The sequence below is a fragment of the Dryas octopetala genome, chromosome 9 (genome assembly GCF_963921425.1).
Source record: "Dryas octopetala chromosome 9, drDryOcto1.1, whole genome shotgun sequence".
Taxonomy (NCBI): Eukaryota; Viridiplantae; Streptophyta; class Magnoliopsida; order Rosales; family Rosaceae; genus Dryas; species Dryas octopetala.
The window spans coordinates 15573855-15598283 of record NC_141374.1 but is presented as its reverse complement, the minus strand read 5'-3'; the positions used below and the strand labels follow the sequence as shown (position 1 = coordinate 15598283).

At 37.3% G+C, this 24429-nt stretch overlaps 4 protein-coding genes across 4 annotated transcripts; 3 read left to right on the top strand and 1 right to left on the bottom strand.

Annotated features, from left to right (window-relative positions):
* The first annotated feature begins 664 nt into the window (after window positions 1-664).
* FIP37 (FKBP12 interacting protein 37) lies at window positions 665-5975 on the top strand. Its single transcript, XM_086257434.1, has 14 exons — window positions 665-822; window positions 945-996; window positions 1108-1169; window positions 1817-1884; window positions 2003-2039; window positions 2349-2436; window positions 2589-2653; window positions 2729-2806; window positions 3182-3229; window positions 3356-3409; window positions 3907-4068; window positions 4440-4509; window positions 4855-4910; window positions 5282-5975. The coding sequence occupies exons 1-14, from the start codon at window positions 796-798 to the stop codon at window positions 5465-5467; spliced, it is 1053 nt and encodes a 350-aa protein (XP_086113560.1). The 5' UTR covers window positions 665-795; the 3' UTR covers window positions 5468-5975.
* Window positions 5976-6110: 135 nt separating this feature from the next.
* Window positions 6111-9605, bottom strand: LOC147274737 (D111/G-patch domain-containing protein). The gene is made up of 9 exons (XM_086257432.1): window positions 9303-9605; window positions 9041-9143; window positions 8763-8820; window positions 8563-8675; window positions 8379-8471; window positions 7777-8049; window positions 7384-7604; window positions 6925-7143; window positions 6111-6551 (listed from the first exon to the last, which is right to left on the bottom strand). Exons 1-9 carry the CDS (start codon window positions 9498-9500, stop codon window positions 6444-6446), a joined length of 1386 nt encoding a protein of 461 aa, XP_086113558.1. The 5' UTR covers window positions 9501-9605; the 3' UTR covers window positions 6111-6443.
* A 2124-nt stretch (window positions 9606-11729) lies between these two features.
* Window positions 11730-15240, top strand: LOC147274736 (galactinol--sucrose galactosyltransferase-like). The gene is made up of 4 exons (XM_086227725.1): window positions 11730-13005; window positions 13572-13749; window positions 14009-14376; window positions 14590-15240. The coding sequence occupies exons 1-4, from the start codon at window positions 11770-11772 to the stop codon at window positions 15154-15156; spliced, it is 2349 nt and encodes a 782-aa protein (XP_086083851.1). The 5' UTR covers window positions 11730-11769; the 3' UTR covers window positions 15157-15240.
* A 1121-nt stretch (window positions 15241-16361) lies between these two features.
* LOC147274735 (uncharacterized) lies at window positions 16362-20341 on the top strand. Its single transcript, XM_086257118.1, has 3 exons — window positions 16362-16668; window positions 17131-17361; window positions 19035-20341. The coding sequence occupies exons 1-3, from the start codon at window positions 16513-16515 to the stop codon at window positions 20145-20147; spliced, it is 1500 nt and encodes a 499-aa protein (XP_086113244.1). The 5' UTR covers window positions 16362-16512; the 3' UTR covers window positions 20148-20341.
* The last annotated feature ends 4088 nt before the right edge of the window (window positions 20342-24429 follow it).

Here is a 24429-nt window from a genome sequence, read left to right as displayed (position 1 = left end):
ATTTCGACAGATAACTGTCGAATGTCTTTTTCATTTCTATTCAGTGGTTATACACCGAATAATCCACCAATGTTCAGCAGATAATTGTCGAATAACCATAAATATTTCGGTAGATAACTGTCGAATGACCCAACGAACAAAATCGAAATTTTTTGTTTTAAGCGTAAAGTTGGAATTTTGAAATAGGGTGGTCAACTCAGTAATTTAGAGTGGTCGGAATAGAATTGGCCTTAATTTTATTGCAAGGGCATGTGATCATCTCAGGTTAAAAAGAGCACTCACTTGAGGCATCCATGACATCTTTTACAATTTTACGACTTTCTTTCACATTTCACATTGCATTCTTAGAGGTTTTTAGCTTTAATCTGCTTTTTGCATCCTTTGTCCCAAAAAAAAAAAAAGAATCTATTGCATTTGTTAAAAATTTCAGTTGAAATGGGTTTATGCATGATCCAATATAAGTTGGGCTAGTTGTAGTTCAGCTTTTAAGCCCAATAGATCCATCAATATAAATGGGCCAACTTGAAGTCTAGTATGGGCCTAAAATTTTCTCCACTACGGCGGTCAGACTGCAACTCAAACGCTAGAACCGCACACAGCTGATCACCACTGTTCCCTCCCGACCCAACCCTTTTGTTTCTGATTTTCACTGCATCGAAGAGGTTGTACTTTCTTACCTAAAAAAAATTACGGGGTTGTACCTTCGGCTTCGCAGTTACAGACTGCAGTTTGTTTATTCATTATCCGTTTATCACTCTCTCCCTGTGAAATCAAGTCCTAGGGTTTTCAAATTCCATGGCTTCCCACCCTCGTATCGATGACGTATTCTCTCCAATCCCTTAGCTACTGCTTCAGTTTCCCCATTTATATCGATTTTATGGATTAGTTGTTTTAACTTTTTGTAATTTCTGTGATTAATTCGAATGCATTTTTGTTAAACACAGGATGATGATTTCGGAGGCGATTTTCCTGGAGCTCACGGTGCCAGGCGGTCAGGCAAGTTTCACTTTCTTTGTGACCGAACACTGGCTCTCAATGTGCGATTGAATTTGATTATTGATTTTTATCTTTCTACTTTTTTTTTTCCTTTAATTTTTGAAAATTTAGCTGCTAAGAGAAGCTTTGGAGAACTTGAGGACGAAGAAGACGATTTTTTTGGCTCAAAAAAGGTACTTTCACATTCATTTTCTGGCATTTCTTCGAAATGTTAAATCTTAAGCAATTATATGTTAATGTATGTATATGTGTATCTCTATTATTTCCTTACTATTTAGTTTGACCCTGTCAAAGTCATGATTGTACTTGTCCTGGATTCACAATAATATTGGTATAAAAGTAGTGCGTGAAATTTGAGAGAAAGGTTTAGGCGAAGACACAAAGTATTGAAGAATGCAGCTTTGACGTGTATTTTAGAAATTTTGGTGGTGGGGAAAAGGGGGGGGGGGGGGGGAGGGAAGGGGAGAAAACATAATTGTTCAGAGGTAATGAATCTTATGTTAAGTCATATATATCTCGTGTGTTGATACACTCCAACAAACCACTTATAGTTGGGAAGTCATGTGACAATTGTTCTACAGTGTCAACATATTATGTTAAAGAATAGGATTTTATGGCATGTATCTAAATTTTAAAAGCGTACTGATGGGAAGGACAGAAATTTTTTAAGAAGTTACCTTTCATAAACATGCATCAGCTTTTATATCTTCTTTCTTATATAAGGGATTTCTATATAGATTCATTTTTTCTCTTTTGTTCGGTTATTGTTCATTTGTTTGTAACATTTAAGGAAAAACATTGTGGTTTATTTATGATATAGGGTAGCGTGAAAGTTGAAGAAACTGCTCCTGGTGTTGCAACAGGAATGATTTTGTCTCTTCGTGAGAGGTATTTTGAAATCTAGAATGATTTATTATTTACTGATCAAACTTCTGTACCATTGGCAGTTAGATTGAATTGCATTTTGTTTAGGTCCTAATTTTTTTTAATGCAATTTGTTTTGCAGTCTACAAAACTGTAAAGATACTCTTGCAACGTGCCAGGTATGTATTCATTATTTAATTTGTTCCCCCTCCCCCCCTCCTATATTTTTTTCATTTTCATACGGTTAATGAAATATCACTTATGTGATAGCAAAATCCATTTGTTTGTTAGTAGAATAATCAGAAAAAAATTCAGTGCTAACTAATTGTAATCATAAAAGTTAAATCAATGTAATTCCTTTTAGTTATAGGCCTGAATAATTTCATGGCACCTGCTGATGCATCCACTACAGTTATAGTTGTTATATGGTTGTACTTCAATTTTTAAATGCACTCTTTGTTCTTGTATTATGATCCTCTTGGTTACAGACGGAACTTGAAGCTGCAAAATTCGAGATTCGAAAGTGGCATTCTTCATTTCAGAATGAACCCTTTATAACTCCTGGGACTTCTCCTGGTTAGTCCCATACTGGCCTCTTAGGGTGTTTCGCTTTTTTACCTATCATTGTTTAGTATGTATTGTCATGTTAAATATTATTTTCTTCTATGATAATTTTACATGCATCTTTTGTATTTCCAGTAAAAAGTGATTTCAACCTGTCCTTGTAGATCCTAAATTGGTCATCAATTATCTGCAGACCCTGAAAAACTCCGAGGAGTCATTGAAAGAACAGGTTTAGTGTTCATTGTTTCTCTTCATAAGTCGTCAGTAATATGAGTTTTTGTTCATGCATTGTTCGTATTATCAGTTAGAGAAAGCAAAGAAAAAGGAAGCTGCATTCATTGTCACATTTGCAAAACGGGAGCAGGAGATAGCAGAGCTCAAGGTAGTATCTTTTGCTTGTCTATTCCTTGTAAATGCAGTGTATACATGATATATTATATACATCCCTCATGTGAGATTTAAGAGCATTATAAGATGTTCACTTTTCCAGTAGGAAGAAATTTTTTAGTTATAAAAAGGAAAGAGGAAGGATTTTTGGATGGAAGGAAGGGGGGGGGGGGGGGGTGATGATGAAAAATGATAAAGTTGCAATTGCAGTTTAATTATTTTCTCTTGATATGATACTCGCATACTCCTTATATCTTACTCCTTATCATATGACAATTTGTGATTCTTTATATTCTGGGAAAGTCTTATGCAGCTTGCTTTTCAACTATTTGGATTATGTCACATAATAAACTTCTGAATCTATATACAGTCTGCAGTTCGGGATCTTAAAGCTCAACTCAAGCCACCATCAATGCAGGTAGTTTAATAGTCCTTCAGTTTTCTATGATTCCACAATTTCCTACCTCAAGTTTTTGAAATTCAGATCTGCAATAAAATTTCAATTGCTTGTGGCCTGAATTTTTTGTCTTGATTATTTGTACAGGCAAGAAGATTGTTACTTGATCCAGCAATTCATGAAGAGTTTACTCGTTTAAAGGTTTCTGCTCTTAAGTTTCTGACTTCTATCTAAATTTTGGTAAAGTTTATGGCATACATTTATATGTCTGTTCCCTTTTAATCAAGTTGGATGTATCAGAGTTGGAGATAGTTCTTCACACCCATTATGTGTTATTTTCTTAATCTATTGAAGTTTCCACTAAGTGATATGGGTGTAACACCTGAGATTTGTTCTTTAAATTACAAATGTCCTCTTTAATTTTTGGGTATTTATAAAGAAATTATTTGGTAAGAAGGAGAAATACACTAAAAGGGAGGGCTCTCCTTATGTGAGAAGAAAGCAAAAGAGCTTGATAAAGGAAACAAATTAAGAAAGCACCTTGAATGGCAAGATAAGAGGATTAATATGTATGCTCTTTAATTTGTCGTGTAAAATAATTTGAAGTCAATTGTGAGACTAGAAGGAAAGTTTTTTTTTTTTTCAAAATATTTATAGGTAACTTCTCTTTCTGTTTTCTTGTGGTTCCATAATGTTAGAATTTGGTTGAGGAGAAGGAGAAAAAAGTGAAGGAGTTGAATGATAATATTGCTGCTGTCCAATTTACTCCAACAAGCAAGATGGGGAAGCAGTTAATGGCTAAATGTAGGACCCTGCAAGAGGAAAATGAGGAGATCGGCAATGAAGCTTCTGAGGGAAAGGTTCTACGTTGAATCTGCTATATATATGATGTTATTATATGCATTCAGTGCCTAATGTTAATGTTATCCTCATCTTACAATTGGGGAGGGGACGTATATCACTAAATAATTCAATATTTTCTGGATACAAGGGGAGTTTAAACAAATAATAATCATCTTTACAAGTTACAACTTTACTACTGATTTTGACACTAAACAGGGGGGGAAATAAATATTTTAGATGCCTTAATATGTGCATGCTTACAAAGTAATGGTTCCCTTATTATGTTTTCTAACAAATGTATACGCTCCTATTCTCTTGGAGGTGATCCCTTTGTCTATACTATCCACTGGTCATCTGGTTAATATGATCTGATATTGGTGGTCTGCAGATGCATGAATTATCTTTGAAACTTGCTCTGCAGAAATCTCAAAATGCAGAACTCAGAAGTCAATTTGAAGGTCAGTGATAATTCAATTGAAATTTTAGTTATCATTCAGATTAGTAGAATGTATATGCTAACTGGTACTTCCAATGCCCTCGTCAGTTCTCATTTGGCATTCTATCTTTATGAACTATAGTTCTTAATGTGCGACTGTATATGTCATTATATAAGTTATAGCTATGAAACTAATAGTAACAGGTTCCTTAAAGAATTAATCGGCTATCAGTTGCTTTTGTTGCTTCTTTCCAAGATACTGATTTTCTTATTAACTTTTGAATTCATCTGCAATTATGCATCTGAATATTAGTTAACATGTTTGGTTGATGTCTTAATGATTCAATTGTTGTTTTTCTGCTTACAGGATTGCACAAACATATGGAGGGGCTCACAAATGATGTTGAAAGATCAAATGAAATGGTTTGATTCCCTTTACTTTGTCATTTATTGGTTTACTGGGATCATTACATCATTATAGTTTTTAAAGATGTACAGTTCAATGTGTTTTTTTATTGTGAGTGTGTGTTTCAATATGATTCTCAAGAAATTCTTTTGACTAATATATTGATAATGTAATTTGTATTAGACCATTTACCTGGGTCACATTTAATCCCATAGTTGGTCACCCTTCCCATATTATTGACTTCAGATAGATGTTTAGAGTCCTATCAACCTGTGACTTGTTTTAGATACTCTGAACTGATGATGTGTGATCAAGAGAAACTTATGAGATACATCTTATGAATTTGCTACTTGATCAGAAGCAGTATTTAAAGCATCTTCCACTGCAGGTGCTTATCATGCAAGAGCAGCTAGAAGAGAAAGATTGTGAGATCCAACGGTTAAAGCAAGAGCTGGAGCAGAAGAGCTCAACGGGGGAGGGGAAAGAGGATCCAGATTCTAATAGTAGGAAAGTTAGCGATGAAGTGACGGTACCTGAGGAAGCCAACAGCCAAGAGGAAAAAAAGACATTGTAGGATTAGGATATCATCATTTTTTACAATCCCTTTGTATGTACATTTAACATTGACTATATTTTTCGGTGAGAACATTCTTTTTTCGGGAAAATAAGTTTTGAAACTGAGTAGCCAAGTGGAATTGCATCATTATTTTTGGGAGTGTTTCTGCACTGCACCTGGTCAGAGACTCAGAGGGTGAGGGGTCACTCCCACCCTTCATTTGCATGTGGAGCAGCTCTGAAATGGGCTAACTCTATGCCGAATTACAAGCTGCTGTAGGGTAGAGATTCAAGCCCACTAGGCTTGGCTTCTAATTAGCTTATTCAGGCATAAACTACTTTGATTACTTTGAATCAAAAGTTGGTAGCTTATTCAACCCGTTCACCTGGATCTACTATTAATGTGAGGCGTAATGTTCCAGTTAGTTTTAGACTTTTAGTCAATGAGAAACATTTTTTGGCATATTAAGTTAAATTCCTGGCTATTTCTTGTAAGGTGAAAGTTGGCTGTCCATTCTTTGCTTGTTTCTCAATTAAAGACCAATCTTTATTTGTTGCAGTAATCTGCAAGCATTCAACTTTATCCAATTAAATAAATTTTCTAATTTGGATTGCAAACTGCAAATTACATGAGGATAATATCATACTATACAACTGTGAAACTGGCCCAAGTGTGGATCTTTTTGCATAAGTCGAAAGAGAGAACAACATAGTTCTTTGTCAATGGGCAAACTTCAAAACTAAAAATTCTCTGCCCAAGAAAGTTAAGTGATTATCTCACTGAAGATATCTCCATGAGGCAGGCCCCGAGGAAATTAGCAAAAACTTGGACCTGTCAAGAAGGGGAAGAGCCTGAATCGCCAGACTGGTAGATCAAGATCGAAGCTCTCTTACGTAAGTTTAGCACATTGACACATTAAAGGCCTATGCATAACAGCATAAGTTACATTGACAATGCCGGTTAGTGCATGTGTTGGATGTGCCCAGTCATCTCATCAATGCTTTAATCTTCCCTGAGGCCACCCTAATCCAGCACTACCAATGTTGCCTTGTGCTTGAATGGGTTCAACCAATCCCTTTGTAGTTTTGCCAAGTGTCTCCCCCTGCATGGGCACAAATAGGAGGAACAAAAGGGTTAGTTTTACCAAGGCTCCAAAATGGCAATGGCTAGAGTAAAGGGGAATATGATCACAAAATAGCTGTATGCTTTTTCCTTTTCTTTTTTCATAAAGACTAACTAGCTTGCTCGTCAAGCCTTTCCATACCCCAATGATTGATAATAAACCATGCTTTAATGCATATTATGAAGATTTACAAAGTCTAGACAAGGCTTTCATTGAATAAGACATCAATTTGGATTGAGCCAGGAGATGCTTTGACTGATATAATTTTAGAACAGGAATAGAGATCTTCTATTTCAGTTTACTTCTATTCACAATTAACTGGACAACTTCAGAATACTATTAACAAAAATACCTCCTTCCAGCCCATGCTTTCTAAAATTTTTCTGGCATAACTACCAACTCCAAATGACAAGTTCAAGGCCTCTGCTGCAGCTTCCTCTGTGGAGCTAGATACAGATGATGACAGATCACTATCACCAACTAGTGAATTCTTTTGTCCAGGACCCACACCAAAACCACCATGCAAGGCTCTTCTATCAGCAGCTCTATCCCTATATGCATAGCTTTCATGCTGACAATTTGACAGGAGACAAATAATGAGGAAACGTGCAAATTGTAATAGAAATGCATATATTCCACATCTTGCAATGTATAAATCTAAATAAACTGTAACTGGTACATGTGAATCTGGAAGAGTATAAACAGATTATAGAACATGCCACTCAGCCCAAATTTTAAATTTGTTTGACATATTCGGGTAGGGGTCTAACAAGAAAGGTACATTTTCAGCCATTGAGCATGCCCAAGTTACCTTTTCATATGTCAGGTCTGGCAACAAAGATGAATCTTTGCTGACTGCCACTCCATCTGCAGTTTTTGATTCACTGTTTACACTGGATTTTGAGAGCGGTAGAATTTGTTTATTGATTGATAATTCAGGGAAGCCCCAATCTTTGGTTGGGTTGGAAGAATCATAAGTTGACAAGGAAGCTAAGTATTGCGTACTGGGACTCTGCAACTTATAGACTTGTCCTGAAAGAATCACAGAGGTTGTTGCAGGTAATCATCAAATTATACAATTGTTAACTGAAAACACATGTTTGCACAGAGAACACAAAACACAAGCAGACCTTATGTGTTTAAGGATTTAATATTAAAAATAATCCTTTCTTTATGTTGCCAAATGGTAGAGGCAAATGCAAACCTGTTCTAACGCGTACCAGATCAAGATGTACTTCACATATTGGAGCAGTTTTTAGAAGACCACCACCAGAAGGCATAGAAGGATGGACCTTAGCAGATCGTTTCACTAATCTCCCAACAAGCCTCGTTACCTCACCTTTTCCATCCTTTCTGGGCTTTTTGATCATTGCCCAGTCCCATAAATTTATTACTGGAAACTCCGGTATTGGCACTTCAGCAGATTGAATGACTTGACCATACTGGGCTCGCCAATTCTCTTCTTCCTGTGAAACACCTGTACCAAATATGCTTCTGTTTCAATATCTCCGAAACTGGAGGGCCATGATTATCAATTACATATATTTATATGGCAGACAGACCAAAAATCTTACAGAATATCTGCCTAAAGGAGAACAAGAAAGGACTGGTTTCTTCCCATTCATCTGGTTAATGGCTTCAATGAACAGTTTATGAATATAATTTGAAATGTACATGCAACAGGTGTTATCTTTGGATAAAAAGGCAATAAATATAGACAGAAACAAACCCAGTCACCAGTGCTGCATATAAAAACGAAGGTGGATATCAAGTAATCAATAATTAGCAGCAACATAGCGGCAATACCTTCATCAGCGACATTTTCACTCGATTCAGTTACATCATGATGCTCTTCTGCAATCAATTCACCTTCATGGAGCTCATGACTATCCTTTTCCCCTGCAGCTCCACCGAAAAAACCCCATTTAAATCTTACTCCAACCATAGTAGTCTTTTATTTAAAAAATGGAAAGGAGGATTCAGGACAAACCATTGGCTCCCAACTCAACATCTGTTTCGGGAAAGACTGTCGTATCATCAGCAGCACTGGCTTCTAAGTTGGAATAACCAGACAAATAAAGATCAATAAGCATATCTTCCAACCTAGAAAGAAGCAAATAACCCGAATTAGGAAAACATTCAACCAAGCAATTAAATTGATAAGAACAAGCAATGTGGGTAGCAGAATACCATTCTGAGGGAGGAGGGGGGTTTTCAGCCATATCACTGCTACTGCACTCTGTGATGCCTATTCATAAAAAATAAAAAATGAAAAAGTAGTTCACTGCTTTGAACTAAGGGCAACATTACATTTCTAATATTATAGAATATCAATGATCCAACAGTAGTAAAATTAACTTGTAGTTTCCATCTATAAAATGAAGATAATGGGCACAACATTTGTAATGTAAGTGCACCCCATATACATATACATATATACACAAGCAATAGGAATTGCAATGCCACACCTGAAACTACAATGGGTTCGTCAGAAACAGGCGCAAATGGCTCTTCTTGAATGGGATCCTCAGAAACAGTCACTTGGGTGTCATGTGTTTCTGAATCATCAGCCTGAAAAGAATTTACCCAACCAAACTAGATATGAAGATATCACTCCACCTAAAACGAAACAGAGAAAGAACGAAGAATCATAAATTCCAAAACAACGACAACAACAAAGACAACAATTTTAATCAACTCAAAGTCAAGAGTGACAGACTGAAGAGGTACCTGGTGAGAGGGCAGAAGCACGTAATTCCCATCTTCGAACTTGTAATAGAGACCATCATGGGTGCTATAGTACCAACCAGCATTTGGGTCGTGGTAAAATCCACTACCGGCATGGAAATACAGCTGAGAGCTCTCGTCCCAAACAAACGAGTTTTGGGTGTTTTGGGAATCGGGTTCTGTGGAAGTGGGAGTCTCCATTTGCTCTGCCTCCAAACCTTCGCTCTCTAATCTCTATGTGCATGTTTGTGATCACAACGAAGCAGAGAGACCCATAGAGACGGACAGCCTAGTGGGCAAATTGGGAATTTCCTTTGCTGCTTTGCCAACACTTCCACGACGGTCCGCGCGAACAGCATTCAGGGAACGCCTGCGTAACGAGAAATTGATTTGGGCTTAGTTTGGGCTTGTATGGGCCCATTTTTACTGAAACTAGGCAAGCCTTAAGCCCGTTTGAACAGGGCCCAATTGGACTTGCAAGACTTCATCAAACCTTGGGTTTACTATACAGCCAACGCCATGTACTTTGTGACCGTGAAGCACCGAAACGGGGTTGGAGTTGTCGTTGGTAGTACCGTTCTGGGCCGTGGGCCCAGTGGGGCCCATGAAGCCTTGACGTGGCAAAGGCGTAGCAGTTAGAGTACGTGGCATTTATATGTGGGGGTGGAACAGAGGTTGACGAGGTGTCCGCCAGTGGCATCACTTCACTCACAAGTGTTCAACATGAACCCGTTCAGAACTTTGGAGCATTATTTTGCCAACACCTCTCGCTCTCTCTCTCTCAAAGTGACAATTAATGCATGCTTAATTACGTCATGCACAATATTTAATTTCCATTCAGGTCCACATGATCTGCATCTAACATATGGACGTCACGCTTGTCTGTTGCTTTGTTTACGGTACTTCTGCATGCATTTCATGTATTAATTTCCATAAAGTACTTACTCTATGGAATTTTCTAGTAGCCACAAGATATTGATCGATGTTTCATGTCAGGTCAACGCAACCATAATTACATGCATGCATACCTTTTCATTTTCTCCTAGCTTCTCTAATGTTTTTTTATTTTTAACATCATTGTTGCAAATGAATTATTCTGAGTTTATGTAGGGGGGACCAATATATGAGGGTTTTCTTTTTCTTTCTTGTGGATTTAATATATTAGTACATGTCCATGAAGAAAAATCCATGCTTTAATTATATGCCACATATATAAGCAGTTTAAGAAAAAGTGAAGAGGAAACCATTGGAAATTAAGAAGAGTCTATGAAGCTTTTGGAGGAATCGGGTTCGGAGAAACATCTAGAAAAGTCATTGAAAGACCCAGAAAATTCGAATAAAGCAGAATTACAACAATAAGAGGAATAAATAAAATATGATTTAGCAGTGGCCAAAAAGAAAAAGATGATTCAGCAATCCAAATTACATCAATTGTGGACCCATGCATGAATTTACTTTAAAGTTTAAAGCCTAGCCACTTTAACAGCAAATGGTTCCCATTGATCATCTTTTTTTTTTTTTTTTTTTTTTTTATCAATGCAATAATTAAGTAATTCACTACTTCTCTTTCATTGTTATAACTTTTTTTCTTTGGCAACTCGGAATTCATTGGCATAGTTATAAGTTTATAACTTGTAACTTGTACTTTATCAAATTAATTAAGAAGAAACTTGATAATCAAGGCACAAACAGCCATGATTCCTGCCCTTACAAGTTGTTTCACTTTCACATCACAAAGCATATCTTGGTAATTGGTTAGATCCCAAATTCCCAACACGTACTCACTTTGTTTCACATCACAATACAAAAGCATCTATGACTATGACCAATTGCTTGGATACTATGTATGTCGTCATTGCAGCAGTGGGATTATTTCAAGCATATATATATATATATACACATATGGCTAATTTTCGTAGAATATATATGTGGAGGGCAAAGGCCTAACTCGAAACTTTACTAACTATTCACAAAACGACCTTTGAACAGTTAGGCCAAGGCTAAAAAACGACCAATACAAGCAAGTCCATCAGTCTCGCGAAATACATGAAGGTGCTAGCTTACACTGCGAATCTGTCTTAAATCAGCTGACAAGAAAATTAAAACCTTGTAACAAAAAGAGACTAGCTAATTGAGCCATTTTGTAATGTAAATAAATAAAATAAAAAAGGGTAAAAACTAGACCAAGCTGAAATTTCATGACCTTAATACGTGTACAAATATTTGTCACTTTCACTAGACACTGGTGTTGTCCCATCATCTCTAAATTAAAGCAAAATTTCACTCCATGCAAATAAAGTATGCAACTTGTACATCTTGAGCAAATCACACTTTCTCCACACTTGGCATTCTAGATTCCACACGACACTACCCCTTTACAAATCTCTATATAAACCCCTCCCTACTCCCTCCCTTAATCATCAGCACACCAACCACACTCTCTCTCTTAATTATCTCCCTAAGCTTAACCATGGCTCCAAGCTTAAGTAAGAATGCTGCCCTAGACGTAATGGGCCTTGTCGATGTCAACTCCCCACTCTCAATCATTCTTGAAGGAGCCCAATTTCTTGCGAATGGCCACCCAATCCTCACCCAAGTCCCCCCAAACATCATAGCCACCCCATCCCCTTTCATCTCCTCAGAAAAGGCCCAAAACACTGTGGGCTGCTTCGTGGGCTTCGACTCCGACGCCCCCAAATCTCGCCACGTGGTCCCCCTCGGCAAGCTCACCGGCATCCGGTTCATGAGCATCTTCCGGTTCAAGGTCTGGTGGACCACCCACTGGACCGGCACCACCGGAAACGACGTGCAGCACGAGACCCAGATGATGATCCTCGACAAAAACGACGACTCCGGCCGCCCTTTCGTTCTCCTCCTTCCGCTTCTAGAAGGTTCGTTCAGGGCGTGTATGCAACCAGGCCCTCGTAACAATGACTACGTGGACATGTGCGTGGAGAGCGGGTCCACGCGTGTCCACGGGTCGAGCTTCAGGAGCTGCTTGTACATGCACGTGGGTGACGATCCGTACCGTCTAGTCAAGGAGGCCATGAAGGTGGTGAGGCTCCACTTAGGGACCTTCAAGCTGCTCGAGGAGAAAAACCCACCAGGTATAGTGGACAAGTTTGGTTGGTGTACATGGGATGCATTCTATCTTATGGTGCACCCTCATGGGGTTTGGGAGGGTGTGAAGGGCCTAGTGGAGGGTGGGTGCCCTCCAGGACTGGTCCTAATCGATGATGGCTGGCAATCCATTTGCCACGATGATGACCCAATTACTGACCCACATAGCATGGCCCGTACGGCCGCTGGCGAGCAAATGCCATGCAGGCTCATAAATTTTGAAGAGAATTACAAATTTAGGGACTATAGAGGGAGGGGTAGTAGCGTCCCTGATAAGGGCATGGGTGCCTTTATTAGGGACCTCAAAGAGGAGTTCGGGAGCGTAGAGCATGTGTATGTTTGGCATGCGCTTTGTGGTTATTGGGGTGGGCTCAGGCCCAATACTCCGGGCCTGCCCAAGTGTAGCGTGATTGGGCCTAAGTTGTCGCAGGGTTTGCAGATGACGATGGAGGATCTGGCGGTGGATAAGATCGTCAATAATGGCGTGGGGTTGGTTCCGCCGGAGCTGGCCCACAAGATGTACGAGGGGCTTCACTCGCATCTTCAAGCGGTGGGGGTTGACGGTGTCAAGGTTGACGTCATACACGTAAGTTCTCCAAAGTCTCTGGCTTTTGCTTTAAAAACAAATACGTCACCAAATGTTTTAACGGCATACTAATACGTCACGTGCACCTCATTAAAGAGCACATTCACAAAATATTGTTTTTTTTTTTATAACCATTAACCAGTTCACTTTTCTTTAATAGCATAACATATTCTTTTTTGTTAATTTAGCACCAAACATTTAAATAAATTTATGTACTTAATATGAGTTTAATGTAAGAAGTTTTAGATTAAATATAGACTTTCTTGCCATAAAATATTCTCATTTGTACGTACTAAAACTACAAAACAAAATGGTGCGGATCCAATGAGAAATTGGAAGGTTAAAGTTGAGTTTATTTGACATGTAAATTAGATAGCTTTCTTTTTTGTTTTGTTTTGTATTGAATTGTTTTTCATTCTAGAAATAAATATATAATTTTATTAGGAGTGCATGATATTTAATGATTTATTTTCTGAATTAGTGTTAAATCAACCCTTTGGACTCTGGTCTATTGGGGAATAACTGTGAGATTTCTACTTGAAGTTTTAATTTATGTCATGGTTCAGTTGCTTGAGATGCTATCCGAGGAATTTGGTGGTCGGATTGAGCTGGCCAAAGCTTATTACAAGGCACTCACTGCTTCTGTTAGGAAACATTTCAAAGGCAGTGGAGTGATTGCTAGCATGGAGCACTGCAATGACTTCATGTTCCTTGGAACAGAGGCCATTTCACTTGGACGTGTTGGTATGTAGCACATATATACATGTCTTTTTAAGGAAAGTGATCTAATGTTAATCTGATTGGTGTTGATCTTGTGTTTATATTTAAAATCACGCAGTTTTACTAAGGGTTTTGGGTCATTTTAATTATAAACACAAAACAGCATCGGAAAGATTAACAAAAAATTTAAATCTTATATTTAATTTCTCTATTAAAAACAAAAGATCGAAAAATGAGAGGCAGGGGCTAATTTTAATTTCTTGACGTTCACACATTCGTATAGGAGATGATTTTTGGTGCACAGACCCATCCGGGGATCCAAATGGGACATACTGGCTACAAGGGTGTCACATGGTGCACTGTGCCTACAACAGCTTGTGGATGGGCAACTTCATACACCCAGATTGGGACATGTTCCAATCCACACACCCTTGTGCTGAATTCCATGCTGCTTCAAGAGCTATATCTGGAGGACCAATCTACATCAGTGACTCTGTTGGCAAGCACAACTTCAAGCTTCTTAAGACCCTTGCGTTGCCAGATGGGTCCATATTACGATGCCAACACTATGCACTTCCCACTAGGGATTCCCTATTTGAAGACCCTTTGCATGATGGCAAAACAATGCTCAAGATTTGGAACCTCAACAAAGTAAGATAGTAATTAAAATGTTCATTAAAAGGAAAACGCTAGCATTAGTCGTACACGCATGATATTTCATAATAGGATGTAAGTTCAGACTCATCAACGACTAACGCTAGTTTAATTTTCTCTTTTCAAAATGCATAAATTATGAGGTAAGAGTAAAATTAAGATACCCTTTTTAGCTATTGGGCTAATTTGGTGTTTTTCTGCATGTACCAGTACACAGGAGTCTTAGGGCTATTCAATTGCCAAGGAGGAGGGTGGTGCCCCCAATCCAGGCGTAACAAAAGTACCTCTGAGTTCTCAAAGCCAGTGACCTGCTTGGCAAGCCCTAAAGATGTGGAATGGAGCAATGGGAAGAGCCCAATTTCAATCAAAGGAATGAAGATATTTGCTGTGTACATGTTCCATGAAAAGAAGCTGAAGCTCTTGAAGCCATCAGAGAATGTGGAGATCTCACTTGAGCCTTTTAATTATGAGCTCCTCACTGTTTCTCCAGTGAGTGTCTTGCCAAAGAAGTTGATCCAATTTGCTCCAATTGGATTGGTGAACATGCTCAACACTGGTGGTGCAATTCAATCACTAGAATTTGAGGATGCTGGTGAAAATTTGGTGAGAATTGGAGTGAGGGGTAGTGGAGAAATGAGAGTGTTTGCTTCAGAAAAGCCAAGTGAGTGTAAGATAGATGGAGAGGTTGTGAAGCTTGATTATGTTGATAAGATGGTCACAGTCCAAGTGCCCTGGCCTGGTTCTTCAAGATCAACTGTGGTTGAGTACTTGTTTTGAGTGTAAAAGGAAAGATTTGTTGTTAATCCATGTTGTAAACATTTGAGCTTGACCCAATGAAATGTGATTCCTTTTTTTTTTAAATGGTTGAATATTGATTTGTTACCAGTAAAATGCGAATATAATATTGTAGTAAGAATTTATGGCAATATCAATTTGTAATTAAAGTGGCTTTTGATGTGAATATTTCTTTTTATAATTATTGTCTCTAAGTTTTAAAATCAAAACTTACTCCGACAAAATAATACTTAAAATTATCTATCATAGTTTAAATTAATATGACATGTTAAATTATTAGAAAATTTTAAATGAGTCTTTTTTTTTCAATTTCATTAAAGAATTTTAATATTTTTTTAAGTGTTTTAGAAATCTAACCTTTGAATAGTGCTTAAACTATCTTCGAGTGTTAGTTGAAGAGAATTTAAGCATTACTCGAGAAAATAGGGAAACTCTAATAAATGCTAGATAATTATATTTTTAAAAAGCTTAATTACAAATACACTCACTAATTATAGGGGATATTTCAGATCAGTTCATGAACAAAAAAATGTTTCAGATTAGGACACGAACTAATAGAAAGTTACAAAATAGTACATTCGTTACAAATTCCGTCAATAAGGACATTAAATACTAATGTAGACAGTGCTGACATGAATTTTTTGAATGATGTGGATACCAAATTTAAATCACATGGATTAATGATTAATGATGTCATATTTAATATATTTTTTTTACAGGTTAAAAAGTTTTTTTAGTTTTTTTGAATTTTTTAATCAATGTGACATTATTAATCCAAATGGAGCAAATTTGGTGTCCACATGATTCAAAAAATTCACATTTTCATTGTCCAAAGTAACATTTAACTATTTTTGTTGACGAAATTCATAACGGATGTGCTATTTTATAGTTTTCTATTAGTTAGTGGACCAATCTGAAATATTTTTTTGTTCATGAATCAATCTGAAATACCCTTTAAAGTTAATAAGTGTATTTTGTAATTGAGCCTTTATAAAACTCTAAAAACAACTAAAAAGTCTAAAATAAGACCAAAAAAATTGTTGATTTTTTCAAATTTTTCTAAATTATTGGACAACTACAGATTGGTTTGGACTCCAGTCCACTTGGTCTGATACTCGAGTCTGGGCCTACTCATAGTAATTGAGTGTGGGCCGACCCAAAAGAAGAAAAAGGAAGAATTGCAAGAACAGAACAGCAGCAACCTCTGCGGCTCTGCTTCAACTGCAAGTCAATTTTCCGATCTCCGTTGGCCTAACAACCATAACATAATCCTCTGTTTGGAAGCTCAGAAAACATGAGGGAAAATAGCGGGAAAGGGAAGACCAAACTCCGAGCACGATGAAGGCGTCGGAGTTCATGGACAAGCAGGTCATGGAACTTTCTCGATCCCACTCCGACGATTTATCTCAAGATTCATATGACGACGACGACTTCGCTTCCAGCTTCCAGTTCCGCCCCGTACGACATGTCGCTTCGCAGCAGTCACGCGTCGAGGTATGCATTTCGAGTTTCAACTTAATTTTCGAACTCATGGATTCTTTAACTGAAATTTTAATCCTCCTGCCTTAGCATATAAATTGGGTTTTAACTGGAATTGGTAGTCAGTTAGTCACTCTCTGAATTTACTCCAACAATAAAAGTAGCTGCTAAGTGTTTTAAAACTCTGTTTAGTTAATTAATTGGTTTATATTATTAAATCAAATTAAATTCAGAGAACAGATAATCATCTGGGGTGTCAATGCAAATTGATTTCGTAATTTTGTTTGTAAATAGTTATTGACAAGAGTGACTTGGTTCGAGTTGATTATTGTGGCCTGCATAGTTTTTTTCTGTTGCAATGGAAATTTCTGAGAGTTACCCAAAAATAAAATCTAGTTTGATTTGAGATATTGTAGAAAATAAGCGGTGTTCATGATTGCTGTAAAGTTCAAGTGATTGTTCTATTATGACTCGCAGAATTGTAGCTCTTCTGAGGACTCAGCATTGATTTCGGTGATTGATCGGAAGATGAAGCAGCATTCTGACAATCTGCTGCATGCAGTGGAGGGTCTCAGCGCACGAGTTTCACAACTGGAGACTCGATTCCGCTTGCTTGAGAATTCCATTGATGACTTGAAGGATTCTACTGAAATTAACTATGGGAGGACTGATGGGAAACTGAGGGAAATAGAAAATATTCTAAGAAAGGTATTGTCAGTTTTGCTCATTACCTTAGTTACTGGTTTTTTTCATTCATCGTTTTACAAAGTGAGCTAACAATAAATTGATATCAGCAGTATCTTTTTGCTGAATTTATTTAACTGGTCAATTAGGTTGCATTGTTACATGTGTCAAACGTAGAGGACAGAGAATTTGGGTGATACAAATTTGGTGCTAGAGGCACAGAAGTTGATGTCATATTTATTAGTTGGGATAATTTTAGCAAAAGTACTCTAAATATACCCCTTGTCGGAGTTGAGGATACCACATTCAGTTTGTTCCAATTAAGGATTCCAAACTTTCAGTTTGGCTCAATTAAGGGTTTTCGGTCAAAAATACTAATTTTGAGAGGCAAAAACATCTTTTTACTTCAAAAATATAACTAATTATAAAAAATTACTAAAAATTAAAAATAATCATAAAAAAAGTTTGCAAAATAAAACTAAAAGAAACAAAAAAATAAAAAAAATCCACAAAATAAAATTGATTGAATTTTAAAAAGTAAAAAAAAAGGAGGACAACTCCTTCCCCCACCAAGCCCCACCCACTATTCCCCCCACCACCCTCCCCCGCCCTTTCCCCCACCACCCAGCCCCGACCCTCCCCCTTCCCCCACCCAGCCCCACCGTTCTCTTTTCTCTCTGCCTCATTTTCTCTCTCATCTCTCTCTACCTCTCTTCTCTCTCTCTGTGTCCCCTCGCTAGCTCCCCCTCCCCCATCCCCGTCGCACCTTCCCCCACCCAGCTCGCCCGCCGACCCCTCTCCTCTCTCTTTGCCTCACTCTCTCATCTTTCTCTGCCTCTCCTCTCTTTCTCTCTCGCCCCCCAGCCCCTCCCCGCTCCGCTCCGCCCTTCCCCTATCCCCGTCGCAACCCTAACCCATCCCTTTCCCCCCAAACACAGCCCCAGCCCTAGCCCCGCCCTTCTTCTCTCTTTGCCACACTTTCTCTCTCATCTCTCTCTCTGCCCACCCACCCAGCTCCCCCTAGCCCCGACCCACCTCTCCCCCTCAAGCCCCAACCCAGCCCAGCCTTTTCCTCCCTCCCCCATCCTCGTCGCAACCCCCCCCCCCCCCCAGTTTTTTTTCGTTTAATTATTTTTCATTTTAAATTGTTTTATTTTAATTGTTTAGTTTTATTTTTTAGGTAAAGAGACGTTTTTGCCCCTCAAAATTGGTATTTTTTGACCGAAAACCCTTAATTGAGCCAAAAAGAAAGTTTGGGATCCTTAATTGAAACAAAGTGAATGTCGCATCCTTAACTGCGATAATGGGTATAGTGTGAGTCCTTTTGCTAAAATTATCCCTTATTAGTTTGAAGCTTTTATTTCACATAGTCAATTAGGCTTTTCATGGGAATTTATCTAATTTAATTCGCATGCCGTAAGTTCTAGTATTATAACATGATACTATTGACAATGTTGTAAGTGACCCTGTTCATATTTACTGGAGCAGCACGTTCACCATCTGTTGAACTATGAGAAAATGTTGAAGAGGTCCCATTAGCACAATCTGTTAAATACTAACACTCATGTTGAAGGCATAGAAACTAGGTTTAAGTATTGTTGTAAGAGAAAAAAACAATAAAGAGTCGTGTGCAGGAGATTCTATAAGGCGCCAACAGCTTCTTGACATGCTTCATGTTGCTTGTAAATAAACTGCAGGTTGAAGGTGGTATGCAGGATTTGAGAGATAAACAAGAGATATCAGAGGCTCAGCTGCACCTTGCAAAGCTTCAAATGTTAAAGGGTCACCAGCAATTGGAAAACCAAAAGAGCAATGTACAAACAATTTCAGCTGAAGAAGTATTGTCATCTGCCTCTCAACAAAACCACCAACCACATTCAACTCATTCTTGTCTACCACTTCCTTCTCTTCCTCCTTATCTTCCCCCAACCCTACCCCATCAGCATTTGCCACCAGCACCTGCAGCACAGATTCCTACCCAAACAACTCAGAATCAAATCCCTTTTATTCAACAGGCAGATTCTAACTATTTGCCACCTCTGTTAAATCCACAATCCACTCCTCAGATGTACTATATGTCTCAAGTTCAGCAGTCACAACCACCACCCACAGCACCATATCAACCTTATCCACCTGTACCACATCTTTCACAAACCTCACAATTCCTGCAGCTGCCTCAAATGCACCCACCTTTCAATGCTGTTGATCCACAAGCCCAAGGTTCATTGATTCACAATCCTGGAGAAACCCCATACATGTTATCTCAAAGCTATCCCCCAAGTATCCATGAAACCTCTCATGCACCTGACTTGGCTCTCCCATCCCAAAAACAGTATGTGAGTTCCCTGCAGAGTACACATGATCAATCTAGAAGTAATAACTGGCCTGAGTTCTCCCCTGGGCATGTGCAACCAGTTCAACATTCAAGTTTTGATGACTTTTATTCCCAAAGTGGATCTCCTTCTCACTACAGTGGTTCAAAAATGAAACACTCGCAAGTCTTGCCGTCCTCCTTAGCCCCTTATGATAGAAGCAACTTTTCAAGACTGCCAACTGCCCAGGTATTGCCATATGCATTACCCATGGCCTCTAGTGTGGATAAGGAGTCAGGTTCTGGTGGGACTGGAAACAGCGTACCAATCAGTAATGTCATTGATAAGGTTGTAGCAATGGGATTCCGGAGGGACATGGTCACAGCAACAGTGAGGAAAATGACTGAGAATGGGCAGTCAGTAGACCTTAACGTTGTGCTGGATAAACTGATGAACAATGGAGAAGTTCAACCCCAAAGTGGTGGATTTGGCCGGTAATATGTGGTATTGTTTTTGTTTTCTACTACCATAGTCCTTTCCTTTTTTTTTTTTTTTTTTTTTAATGGCCGCTATGTAAATATTGAACGACTTGTAACATTTGGCCAAAAAAAAAAAAAAGACTTGTAACATTGACATTTGTTGTGTGTTGTATACTTGTATGTGAATGTAAATTGCAGAGTGTGTTCTACTTAGTTTTCGTGTTCTATATCTCGGTGATGCATCAACGTTTAAGCGTATGCTGGGTTGTTCTGACACAATATATTTGGACAGTTTCTAGGAAACTAGCCTAGTGATTTTATATGCTGGGCTTTTAGAGTTGCAAAAGGCTGTAGGATTTTGAAGACGTGATACCGTTTGATTGGATGTTAGATTGAATTGATTTGATTTGATTTGGACGGATTGAATTGGATATTAAGGTCTGAATGGTGACAGAATGAGGAATTGCCAGACCAGTAGTTGCCAAGGCTACAACATCCAAATGCTATAATTTATACTTGGGTGTACCGTGTATGACGGTAAGCACGCTGGTACTTCCTTCTATCTATACTAGAAAAGTGTGAATGTATGATAATATTCTTAAGCAAAAATACCCTTATATAAAATAATAATTATATTGTTTCAATGAATAAATTTATAATTTCCTGGCCAAAAACAAATTAGTATTTTTACTTCAAACCATAATGTTTGTGAAACCACAAATTATTTTATGTTGCTTCAAATACAATTTTTTTCCCCCTATCATTAGGAAGGACCATTTCCCTAATGGGTGCAGCTTTGAAAATGTAGAGGTTTTCATCACTAGGCATAGGACCACTTTTGCTAGGGGGAGATAGTGATCTGCCTTGTGCTTAAATGCATCAATCATCAAGCTGAGGCTGCTGGGGCATCAAACCATGTGAACCTTAGGAGGGGCTTGGTTTTGAATCCCTTGGAGGAGATTACTATGACTGAGCTCTCAATCACATAAATATATGGTCCCAAGGGTTTGAAGACCCAATTGAGCCTTTCTTATTCATAATGCTGATTTTGTGGACCCTAAATAAGCCAGAGGTCCAGCCCTTTCGTACTCCAGGAATGTACGTGTCTTATCCCTTTCATCTCTATTTCATCCACTTTGTCCAAAACAACAAAGAAAATCTGCTTGATCTCCCAGCAGCTTTGTAGCCAAATGCTTAATATCATTTTTATTTTTATTTTTTCGCTCTTAACTTCAGGGAACATTTGGGTTCAATGAAAAACCCAAGTGGCAAGGAAGAGTGAAATAATAAGTCGACACTAGTATAGAAAGATTAAAATAGGGCCAGCACGACGGGGTACGAAATGGGTAGGATCCATGCAAGCATGACACAAGTAAATGAGTTGGATTGAAGTTTTAACCCATTAGAGAGACACGACCCAAGCAAGGCATGAGCACTAGCACTAAATAGACTCAAACTATATATGATTCATTTAATTTAATTTTTTTTCTTTTTAAAGAACTTTCAACAACAAAATTCAATTTTTCAAGCAAAAATATGTTTAGATAGGTCAATGATTTTCGATTTAGCTAATTTTTTACAAGGAGGATCTATCAATGAAGATGATCCTTGCAAACGGGTCGGATCAATACAAAACGACTCGTGTGGGCCCCAACAAGGTCATACCTCAACATAAATAAGTTGAAGCATACCTCAATAGAAGGAGTCTGTATATATATATATATATATCAGATAAGTTTTCTAACAAAAAAAAAGGACTCCTAGACTAGCTCATTTAAGATAAGACACGAGTACGATTGGGCCATAGGCCGTGGGTCATGTCGGGCCTAGGTCTTAGTTATCTAAGTCAGTATGAACACTACATGATTATTAAATGAACCAACACAAGCATGACACGCTCGACCCAACACATTTGACACCCCCAATGATAAAAATTAGGATAGATTAAGTGCTTGATTCCCCACAGTGTATAACAACAACAAAAAATGACTAAAGATTAGATCTAACATTTTAAAGATGCATTCTTACAAGTGCAAATTAAGTTTAATTTAAATTTCTCATAAATAGGCCCATAAACTCTAACTTAACTAATATTAGTGCATGGTGTAATAAAACTAGAAAAGTAAGCTTTAAGCTGGATGGGGAATTCGAACAATGGATTTCTTCTAATAAAGTGGAAAGAAATATCACTTAACTAATAGCTAATAGTTAGTTGATACTTTCTTATGAATATCTGTCTTCCAGTGTTACTAACCTAAACATGGTGTTTCCATTATCCATAGTTGGTACTTTCTCAAGATTGTCATAAAATTGCAAGTGGGCAATGCCACGTGGAGACGAGACCTTAATAAGTTAATACATGTGCTGATAGTGCTTTATTAATACGACAATGGATTGAATTTGATTAGTTATGATTTATGACCACCGGTAGCATCATATTAATGGGGGCTATCGTGTCTATTAATTCGTTCATGATATTACCAGTGGATAAATTAGGCCTTGGGGAGACCTGCCTTGCAAGTTCATGGACTTTCTTTCATCGATCACCAAACTTTCTCTTTTTATGTATAGTTGGTTTTCTTATATATGCTCCTAATTGATTTTTTTAATCAACATATGTAAATAATTTTCTTTTAATATATTTAACAAAATCAAATTCATATTATATCGTAATTTTAACCCTTTTTTTTAATTCGATAATCTATCACCACCTGAACTAATTTTGGTATAAAACAACTTTCAGCTTTCAAAGTTTTATCTTTTTATTATTACCCATACGGCCATACCATCTTGAACTGTCAATGTAATATTAGACCAATAATTATTGGAAAACTATATAGATCATTAACATACTTCTATATTCTAGAATCAAAGATCATTAAGCTACCTAATTTTATTCATTCATGTCACATTTCACTATCGATCTTAATAAAAACTATATTCATCCATTGGAAATAATTTGTTGATTTTTTTCCCAAATGGCCTCAGTTTGTATTGATTAATTGTGTTTATGTGCAAAGAGACAATTTTTTTTTCTCTAATTTAATCACTAAACCGGCCTAAAACATACTTATTGATTGGATTCGAAGTTAATTTGTTGCTGTAAGGATTTTTTTTCTTAAAAAAAAAAAACTTTATCAATCTTCATGACGAGACAGATCAATGGTATAACAATATCATAGTGAATACAATCCTTGAGCCACAAAGGACCTTCTTCTAACCAAACACAAAAATCAATCACCAAATCACCTATGGGAAGCTTGATTACGTTCGATCGGTAAGGAGTAGTAGGACATCAAGTTTTGGGCATCTTCTACCAAATTTCCACTTTCCCATCCCAGCTCTCTCTCTCTCCAAGTATAAGAGAATCAACATCGGTCGATGCTTTGATCATGCATCACACGTTGTGGATGTGAGACGTTACGCAAGTAAGCATACTCTTATTTTTTAAATTTTATCTATTAATTATTTTTTATCACCCATAATTTCAGTTGATTCTCACTTTACCACCTAAATATTTATTTGTCTCATTTTATTATCTACAACTATTCTTTGGTCTTATTTTATCTTTTTCCGTTCATTCTGTCAGCCAAGTTGTAAAAAATGCTGACGTGATAAGAGCATTTTTGTCACCAATATTGAAGAATTAGCTGATGGAATACGATAAAAGGTAGAATGAGACACGAGAGATAATTGTAGGTGATAAAATAAGACAAATAAATATCTTGATGATAAATTGAGAATCAACTAAAACTATGAGTAGTAAAAACACAATTAAGCCTAATATCTAGGCCTGTCTTTTTACGTGTCATACATACATAAATGCTTAGAAAAATTTGCAAAAGTCTATAACTCCTTTAAAATTCATTGAAATCTCAATTGAATACACTATTTATTCTAAACCATCTAAACTGTATCCTACACTAATAAACTCTTATAACCCCTACTAATTCTTATAAATTTTTTAAAAATAAAAGTAAAACTATAATTGCCTACATAAGCTAGAAAATAAATAAAAAGAAAACAAGTAGGGATATGAAAAAGTTTGAGTCCCACTTAAAAATTTCCAATAGATTTCTATTTATATTTCAAATAGTGTAGATTTATAAGTGTAGTACCACTATGGTAAGACATAAGAATTATAACAAATTTGTTGACAATAACTTGTTATAATATATTCTCATGACCTTTGTTTTTTGGTCAAAATTCATAAAAATCCACCAAAATCTATCACTTAATGAAATCATTTAAAATCCTTGAGAAATTGAATACACCTAGATTTATATGAAATATTTTAAATT

Coding starts and splice junctions, on each gene's coding strand:
- FIP37 (XM_086257434.1), top strand. CDS start 796: ATGGCTTCCCACCCTCGTATCGATGAC. Junction 3,410..3,906: donor AAGAGTTTACTCGTTTAAAG/GTTTCTGCTCTT, acceptor CCATAATGTTAG/AATTTGGTTGAGGAGAAGGA. Junction 4,911..5,281: donor TTGAAAGATCAAATGAAATG/GTTTGATTCCCT, acceptor CTTCCACTGCAG/GTGCTTATCATGCAAGAGCA.
- LOC147274737 (XM_086257432.1), bottom strand. CDS start 9,500: ATGGAGACTCCCACTTCCACAGAACCCGATTCCCAAAACACCCAAAAC. Junction 9,144..9,302: donor TGCTTCTGCCCTCTCACCAG/GTACCTCTTCAG, acceptor AATTCTTTTCAG/GCTGATGATTCAGAAACACA. Junction 7,144..7,383: donor CAGACCTGACATATGAAAAG/GTAACTTGGGCA, acceptor TCAAATTGTCAG/CATGAAAGCTATGCATATAG.
- LOC147274736 (XM_086227725.1), top strand. CDS start 11,770: ATGGCTCCAAGCTTAAGTAAGAATGCTGCCCTAGACGTAATGGGCCTT. Junction 13,006..13,571: donor TCAAGGTTGACGTCATACAC/GTAAGTTCTCCA, acceptor GTCATGGTTCAG/TTGCTTGAGATGCTATCCGA. Junction 14,377..14,589: donor AGATTTGGAACCTCAACAAA/GTAAGATAGTAA, acceptor TGCATGTACCAG/TACACAGGAGTCTTAGGGCT.
- LOC147274735 (XM_086257118.1), top strand. CDS start 16,513: ATGAAGGCGTCGGAGTTCATGGACAAGCAGGTCATGGAACTTTCTCGA. Junction 16,669..17,130: donor CGCAGCAGTCACGCGTCGAG/GTATGCATTTCG, acceptor TATGACTCGCAG/AATTGTAGCTCTTCTGAGGA. Junction 17,362..19,034: donor TAGAAAATATTCTAAGAAAG/GTATTGTCAGTT, acceptor AATAAACTGCAG/GTTGAAGGTGGTATGCAGGA.